At 36.3% G+C, this 9,582-nt stretch overlaps 1 protein-coding gene across 1 annotated transcript; it reads right to left on the bottom strand.

Annotated features, from left to right (window-relative positions):
• Positions 1-321: 321 nt before the first annotated feature.
• Positions 322-2,097, bottom strand: LOC143632166 (uncharacterized). The gene has a single exon (XM_077100742.1). The coding sequence runs from the start codon at positions 2,095-2,097 to the stop codon at positions 322-324; it is 1,776 nt and encodes a 591-aa protein (XP_076956857.1).
• Positions 2,098-9,582: the final 7,485 nt, after the last annotated feature.

Genomic DNA, 9,582 nt, shown 5'->3' with positions numbered 1-9,582 from the left:
TGTATATTATGCATATGTACCTATTAGTATTTGATGGATAATCTACATATAATTGATCATTATAATTGTAATTCACATCACTCATCATAATAATGCTTCATTTACAAAATTAACCATTCAAACCATCATGCTGCAAGTTCTTCAGATATCATTATCTTTAACGAGACTAATATAACGTACACCAAGTGCAAATATCATCAAGAAAGTGAGATACATTTCATTTAAAGATTTTAGAGAAATACAAGACTGAAAACTAGAAATGAAGAACATACCTTAGAGCTTAAGGATTAAATATAACAACTAAAAGCAACTTACGACACATCAACAATCACAAAAATCGGTTTCCATATTTCCCTTCATCTCTTCATGAATGTAACATCTCCAAACTGGTTCAACCAATGATCTTGCACTTTCCAACAGCTTCTTTTCATCTCCACTTTCAGCCTCGTTAACCGCAGCCTCGATTAAAGGGTACAGTTGTCTAACAGATTCCAACATCAGTTTCAAATCAACCCATTCTGCATTTTCATGCTTCATTAGCTTCACACACACAAAACACAACACCCCATATAACAATTCATAATCTTTCTTCTTCAAGCCCACCATTGAGCCCGACAACAAAAAGGCCCCAACCGCATCTAACACACTCTGGTTATTTCTCAAATGCTCAACCGTCGTTTCAACAATTTTCCTAAATGTAGAAAACTTTGATGATAAGGTAAGTTTATCATCCGCATCATCCGGCTCTGACTCTTGCAGGTCAAATATCTCAATCTTTGCCAATATAGATAGCCATGAAGGAAAACCGAATTTAGTTTTACCAAATGCACTTGATGACGATGATAACGACGATGGTGATGGTAATGGTTTCTGTATTTGCAAAGAACGCAATGCAAGGATCAAATCAGGCAGCCATAGTTTAGCTGCAGAAAAAACAAGTGATCCGTATTTAGACCCCAGATGTTCTTCAACTGAAATAATGAGATCAAACAGATCATTAGCAAGATTATGGGCTTCATGTGAAGGTGGGCTAGATTCTGATGAACTTGTTAGAACCAAGTTTAGTAATTTAGCTGCATAAGTGAACGAGCTTTTCAGGCATAAAAATGTTTCCTTTAAATCTTCTTCCTTAAACTCAAGCAAACCGTGTGAATGCTGTCTCAGGTTAAGCATTATAAATCCTACATACTTTCTTGTAAAACTTAAGCATCTTTGTTCACATTCACGAGTACGATTCAATGTACTTGAGTCAATAATGAAGTTGAGAATCGACGTTGACAGTTTCACCATGTTTGCTATAGAACAAGGTGTCACCTTGTTTCTAGAAGCACTTGCTGCGTATACTTTTTCTATACAGTTAACAACATGTTCGATTGTCTTCTCTAAGTTCTTCAAATCATGATTCTTAACAGACATTCGATGACTGAGTGATGTGTATGCCACCACATGCAAATTGTTTATGTAATCACACTGCATGCACTCCATAATATTAAACTCGGATATGACCTTCAAAGCATTAACTGCAGATTCAAGACTTTTTAATCCCATCACCGCTTTACACGTGTCACTATGTTTGAGCAAATCCTTTAATTGCCAAGCTATACTTACAGAAACTGTATAATCGTCACTGAAACTGGTTTTCTTCCCACTCGTACGATTAGATTTAACTGACACTTTAACACCATGTTTGACTTTCCTCTTCTTTCCTGACAACATATTGTCTCTGGTTCTTTCTGTATCACATTTTTCAGCACATCCGTTGGCAGTCTTTTGCAAAAGTTTTGGGAATTCTTCAAGCATATAATCAATCCAACCACATGATATCATCATTTTATGTACCAATCTCACTTGTGCTTGTGTTTCCTTATTATCAGATATCCCAACACATTTACCGACCAGTTTTATGCATTCTTGGCGAAGTACACCAGCAGCATCAGGGTGAACACTGGAAACAATGTTGCACACGGATGCTTGAGCCTGACCCGACTTTGCAGCAGCAAACAAGGAAACAAGCTTTTTACTAGTTAACTCATCCTTCAGAGTGGATCTACATTTGGTTTCAGTAGCTAAATTGCTGCAAATGTTGGCAGCAGCCATAAGCATGCCGTCAATCTGATCTGAACTTGTATTAGCAGGTGAAAGAACCAAATTTATGAGAATTTTGAAAAGTAAACTGAGAGACTGTGGAGATGCCCCTTCAGATAAACAAAATTCACAAAATCTTGCCCCAGCAAGTGGTGACCTTTTTATGAGTGACACACATCGGTTGCATGCTTCTTCTGGAGTTATGGTTGTAGGGAAATACGAAGGTAATAGAAGTTTAGTGATCTTTTGGCTAACAAGTGGTTGATCATTTGCAAGTGTCGATAACAGAACATCCAGTTGCACCACCTATAAGTGATAATAAAACTTCCAATCAATAGGCGTTGAATAAAGCCATTCAGTTTATAAATTATAATGACAGGTGTAAAAAGGATTTGTACCTTATGAAATTGAAAATTTTGAATACCCTTTATAACAAGTAGGAGATCTACGACAGCAGTTCGTATTGAAAGAGTGGGATCCAGAATCAAATGCCCTAACCTTGGTAGAACCACTTTAAGAATCTCGTGCGATAGAGGATTGCCAAGCAAATAGATGATCCCATTGACTGTTGAAAGTCTGACATTGTTGCAGGTATCATGAGCCATATCATCTAATATCTTGGTGATCAGTTTGGTGATGACTGAAGATGGAATTATCTCCCAGAACATATAAAGAATGCGGCAAGAACCTTCAACAGCAACAGCTCTTATATCAGGACAATCATCCATAAGTAATTTCTCAATCAAGAAGAACTGTCTGTGAAGAAGCGTATCCTTAGCTTCCCTTGTTGCATCAGGATCTTCTAGAGGGAACACGTCTATCAGTAAATGCAGCGCATTTTGACGAACATCAGAGTTTGCAGCCTGCAAAGAAACATTAGCAAAACATCGTAAATTTATCAAATTAACCAACTGTATAGCTCTTAAAACATTTATTATTCAAATACGAACCTGCAATGAACGAAATATAACAGGCTCTGTAAGATTAAATATGAGCTTCTCAACACCATCAGTAGTTCGCTGACTGATAAAGCCACCTAAAATTCTCCTAATTGAAGCAGCAAATGAGCTATCACTAGCATGAACTGAACCATCAACCAACTGCTGCAAAAACTCGTGTTCAATCTCATCTCTCGAGTCTCCTTCTGCAGACTTCCAAGCCCTAAAGACAATGTCCGCATACGCCTCCAACATTGACTTCCTACCAAAAGGAATTTGAGACCTAATCATTGCCAAAGATTCCTTCACTAGCTGTCTCGATAATCCAAACAAGTAAGCCAAAAACCGACGCCCCTCATCCATTTTCAGAAACAATGGCGATATCAAACACCTAATGAGCAACAACTTCAAATCCTCTATACTCTCATCTTCAAAATCAAACAACGCGAACGCTTCACGAAACGCATAAACCCTATGAACATCCACTTTCTTCTTCAAAGTCAACGATTTCGACAATAAGAACGGTATCGACTGTGAAATTAGCGTATCCCTACCAGCAAACTCTCTCTTCCACCATTCCTCACATAAACAAGCAATATCCGACAACAAGTTCGATTCCAATTCAAAAACAACTAAATTATCATGAAGTTCCTGAACCACAGGCAATAAATCAGACGCCGAAAACACACTTTCCGGATGCGTAACACACATATGAATAACATAAGCATAAATCTGAAGTTTCTCAACCACATCATTCTTCAACTTTCCAAGTTTAGTCTCTCGATCTGTACCTGAAATAGGGGTGTGTTTTTAACTGTACCCGAATACCGAACCCGACCCGAATTAGAGGATACCCGAAAAGCGCGAACCCGACCAACCTGAACCTTAAATGGGACAGTTATTGGGTCACTTTTTCTCAACAAAAAACCTGAACCTGAACATTTATTGTATTTTCTTTATAGATGTGTTTCGGTTTGAACTCTTGGGTATTTGAAATATGATGTTTTATAGTTAGTTTTGGAACTTTTGAATACCGAACCCGCCCCGAACCCAAATTAGAGAATACCTGAAAGCCCAAACCCAACCAACCCGAACCTTAAATGGGTCGGTTATCGGGTCATTTTTTTCTCAACAGAAAAACCAAATAGTTCGGCCCGCAAAACGGGAAACACGAAACCCGAAAACAACTAAACATTTATTTTTATAGATTCGTTTTGTTTAAATTTTTATGATATTTATTTCAGTAGCATATTTTGTGAATAACAATATTTTTATTATTTTACATTTAAATAATTAAACCCAAAACCGAACAACCCGAACCAACCAACCCGAATTTAAATAAGTCGGTTATCGGGTCACTTTTACTTGCTCAAAAACCCGGAAAACCGAAGAACACCCACCCCTAACCTGAAACGCCGCCGTTTTGATCGTCTTCGTTGCTTTCGGTTCTCCGTGACGATCTACGAACACGCTTAGCCGGCGGTGAGAGATGTGAATTAGCAGCAGCAGGAGGTGACGTGGATCCGGACAGATCTTTGTACAGAGTGATGGAATCAGTAACCGAACGGTGAAGTGAAAGTGGAAGTGTGGAAACGACGTCGGATGAGCGTTTAAGAGAGTGGATTAGCGTTTTGAGAGAGGGTTTCACGGAACGGAGCCCTAATTTGGCCGCCGACGAGATGAATTCGTCGGCGGATGACTTTAGTGACGACCGGAGTCTCTTCTCCATTTGAGATTTGATTCAGATCAGATCGAGCCGTTGATTTTGAGTTTTGAGTGCGGTTCAAAATTTTCAAATGTTTGTGATGCCGCTCGAATTAGCATCTTATTTTTTTTTTATTTTATACTTAAAAAGTTGGAGTAAATTACTATTTTGGCCCTTGTGATTTGAGTCAAAAAGAAATTCGAAAGTCAATTATATGGTCTGACTTGTTCGATGGAGCAACCCGGGTTGGTTGGTTGGGTTGATATGAATAAACATGTCACTTAAATTCTAGCCGGATGATTATACAGTTATTATTTTTATTAACTTATTATAAAAAAATTTTAATCCTATAGGATTCAAAAATAAAATACCAAAATTCATGATTTCTTTTCTTTATTTATAGAGAGAGTATAACGTTGAGATATTTATTTAATTTATTTTTTTCTATTTAAAGTGAACAATTAATTTTTGAAATGAAAAAGTTATTTTTAAAGATTTTGAAAATAATCATAATGTATATTTATTCATTAAAAATTGGTTTGGTTGGGTTGTGAACGAGAGTGAAAAGGTCGGGTTTGGTTTTGTTGTATAGGTGAAAAAGTGAGAAATTAGTTTATACCGGAAAGTTGGGTTGAGTTTGGTTGTGAATGAGAGACTGAGAGTAGTCTAACGTCATTTACTAAATCCAGTTAATTGGCATCACGTGCCCCGCACATGAGAAACAAATTTGTCTTTTCCTTTTCAATCCTTTTGGTCCCATCAAATAAATTTAAAAAATGTTTGGTCTAACCTAAAATGTAATGGTCTGGCTATTTACGTGATTTGAATTTTGCTTCTTTTACTTCTTCTTCTTCTTCAAGTTGTTGTAAGTCATCTAATCGTTCTTCAACTTCATTGTCATAGTGTATCGAATGTGGCTGTTATTCTTAAAGGATGTGGGGTCAAACTGCTAGGTTATTGTAGTGGTGTTACAAAAGGGTCAAAAGATAAATCAACTTGTTGGGAATACGTGTATTGACAGGGTGGAAGTTAGGAAGGTATGCTTGGTGGTGGAGGATAATGCGAGTGATCATGGTTTAAGGAATACACGCATTGACCAGATGGAACTGAACTTGACTAGACATGTTGAGTGGCGGAAGATTATGCAGGTGATATGGCTATTTGATATGATTGACTGGGAGCATTAACCGGTGTTTGTTGTTGAAATGTTGGTTGTAATATCTTGAAAAATTGGGCTAAATCGGACATATATGAAAGATCAAGGACCAAAATGAAAATTTTGGATTTTAAGACCAATCGCGCTACACGATGGATCAAAAGGAGATCCATCACGATAGGCGACGGATGTTTCACAAACTCGAGAACAGGTTGGGTTCGCGCTAAGCAATGAACTAAAACTTTGGTCATCGCAAATTCGCAATACGCAACGTGGTCTCAGCACGATTTGACAGGCCACATGGCTAGGCTAGGGTGGCGATGCAACCATAATGGGTCTACGTTGCGCTACGCGAAGATATTAAGTTTGGTCCGTCGCATTACCCGACGGATTAAAATAATAAAAAAGGGCGGTTAAGGATTCATTGCGCTACGCGATGGAATGTTTTCTCCTTCGTCGCGATACGCGACCAAATCCAAAATTTTGCTTATAAATAGAAAGGTCGATGATAGACATCTCTCATGTCAACGAATTAAAGATAATCGAACAAAAGACGGGTCGGTGCAACTGAGAAACATTTGGGTCCGTTCGACCTGGGTTGATCCATGCTTATCTTATTAAAAATGACGTCGACCCGGTCCATAACAAAATTGTCATTGCTTTGGCTTTAACAGCCATGCAAGGGTAATATGATCAATTGGGTGTGCTCATTTCAATCATTTATGCATTCCGAGGACCTGTGCCACATCGATTTTTATTTTATTTACGAATTTCCATTTACTTTATTTTGGCATATCTCTTGTTTAAGTCTTTACAGTTATTAGTAATTAGGGTAGTGGAGTCATGGACGGTTATTTTTATTTTCCTTCCCTCTTGTAATTAGGGGTGTTCATCGGGTCAACCCGATCGGGTTTCGGGTTAATCAGGTCGGGTTAGTCGGGTTTTCCTTAAAAAATATCTAACCCGCAACCGACCCTATTAAGGTTCGGGTTAGTTGGGTTTGGGTTATTCGGGTTTCGGGTTAGTCGGGTCGGGTTAATCGGGTTAATCGGTTAACCATGTTGCTTTATAATTTTAAGTTGTTTTTTATGTTTGCAACTAGTATATCGCAAAATTTCTCATTCCACTCAATTTTTAATTTCTTTTACAAGTAATTATCTTATAATTACATATATAGACTTGTAAACGAACCGAACGGAAATGAACAAAGGTATGCCCGTGTTCTTTCATTTAACTTTTAACGAACATGAACACTTAATCGAACAAATATTTGTGTTCATATTAGTTAGTTAAAAACTAAGCATTTTCGTGTTTGTTTATGTTCGTTCATTTAAAATCTAAACAAAGAGTTCACGAACATAAATGGACATAATTAAACAAAGATAAACAAACATGAAGGAACATATATGTACATACATTAACGAACACAAACGTACATTAACGAACATAAATGAACACATTTAAATAAACACAAACAAACAGATATAAAACATATTAGGGTCATATAATTACTAAATACAAATAATATTTAATGATTTTCTATTAATATGTAAACGAACATGAACGAATGTAAACAAACTTAAATGAACGATATTAAATGAGTGTTCACAAACATAGATGAACGAGTGAAACATGTGTTCATGGTCGTTCGTTTAATAAATGAACACACCATAAACGAAATTTCCGTTGAACGGTTCATGAACAAACAAGATAATTAACTCCTCTATAAAGCTTACATTATTGCCTTTATAGTGCTTATTTCACCTTCTGATCATCGTATTTAAAGTTAAGTATCACCACTAATCAGGTTATTCGGATTAACCCGAAAGCCGACTTTTTTCCAAAGGTAAACCCGAAACCCGACCCTATTAACAATTCGGGTTATTCGAGTTAACCCGAATAACCCGATTAATACTTTTTGACCCTATTTAACTCGACCCGAATTTGCTTATCCGGGTTCGGGTCGGGTCGGGCTAATCGGGTTCGGGTATTTTGGACACCCCTACTTGTAATCACACGTATTAAAAGACAAAAATGTGAAAGACAAGGCGGATGATGTTTATGATGAAAAATTATGTTAATTTATCTCAATAGAATTTGAGTTAAATTTATTTTCCATTCACTACAAAAAAAATGCCATTTAGTGGCACACTTTTTTTATGACATTTAGCTATTGTGTCACTATTTTAGGTTTCAATGGCACTTTGCGTATGCCACATTTTCTTGTCATGCATTTTTAGTGGCATTTAGCATTTATGCCACTAAATTTATGTTTTAGTGGCACTTTATGTATGTCACACTTGCTTCGCACACACTTTTAGTGATATTTAGTATTTATGTCACTATAATTTACGTATTTAGTGGCACCTTACGTGTGCCATATTTTTTTAAAAATATTTATAGTGCCATTTAGCATTTGTGTCACGTAAGTTTAGGTTTTTAATGTCACTTTGCGTGTGTCATATTTTTTTCTTGACACACATAGTTAAAGATTTCCTAATTCATTGAAAACGACCTAAAAGAATTAGTAATTGTGTTCGTTTATTTAGTTAATCGAATGGTATTTCTTTTTTTTTTCATGTTCGTTTGTTTTGTTTATTAAACAAACGCAAATAAAATTCTCGTTGAACAATTTACGCATGGTACTTGGTTAAAAATGCATATAAATTAATTAGTAAATAATTAACGAGCCGAACCCCGGGCTGAAAAAAAAACAGTAACTAAACTGACCCATGGGCCCGTTAGCAGGACAAATTTCCAAACTTGTGACACGTATCAGCAAACCAAATGATCACTAAATCAATTGTAGATATATTAAAGTGTAAGAAAATATGTTTTCCAATAAATAAAAGATGTGAGACAAAACTATACTATGTTTGTTTCCTGCTGCGTTCTTAACTTGCTAACCCAAATTCAATTCCCGAAATACCCCTGGTTCCCGACTAAGCAATTTTGAGCATGTTATAAATATCAAAGTCAAATGAATGTATCAAAGTCAAATTTTAACTATTTTAGTTTATAAATATCAAAGTCAAATGAACGTAACAAAGTCAAATCTTAACTTGCTGCGTTTGTTTGCTGCTGCTGCTGCTGCGTTTCTTAACTTACTATACTATGTTTGTTTGCTGCTGCATTTCTTAACTACTTTTTAATAGAAAGAAACGAAACGAACCAGTTTTTGAACAAGAATAAGCGAACCAGACACTTTTTTTTTAACAAAAATCAACGAACCTAACCACTTCTTTTAACAAAAAAAAAACGAACCGAACCCCCTTTTTTAACAAAAATAAACAAACCGTACCGCATTTTTAACAAAAACAAACGAAACAAGAACCACATTTTTTTAACAAGAACAAGCGAGCCGGACCACATTTTTTAGCAAAGACATACGAGTCGAACTACTTTTTAACAGAAATAAACGAAACGAACCAGTTTTTGAACAAGAATAAGCGAACCGGACACTTTTTTTTTAACAAAAACAAACGAAACGAGAACCACATTTTTTTAACAAGAACAAGCGCGCCGGACCACGTTTTTTAGCAAAGACATACGAGTCAAACTACTTTTTAACAGAATTAAATGAAACAAACCAGTTTTTAAAAGAGAATAAGCGAACCGGACACTTAATTTTTTAACAAAAAAACAAACGAAACGAGAACCACATTTTTTAGCAAGAACAAGCGAGCCGGACCACTTTT

Source organism: Bidens hawaiensis, unplaced genomic scaffold (genome assembly GCF_021521415.1).
Source record: "Bidens hawaiensis isolate Kalapana, Puna unplaced genomic scaffold, B.hawaiensis_p1.1 tig00006365_1, whole genome shotgun sequence".
Lineage (NCBI taxonomy): Eukaryota > Viridiplantae > Streptophyta > Magnoliopsida > Asterales > Asteraceae > Bidens > Bidens hawaiensis.
This window is presented reverse-complemented; position numbering and strand designations above follow the sequence as displayed.

What these genes read in the sequence shown, in the direction of transcription:
- LOC143632166 (XM_077100742.1), bottom strand. Translation starts at nt 2,097, where the DNA reads ATGGCTGCTGCCAACATTTGCAGCAATTTAGCTACTGAAACCAAATGT.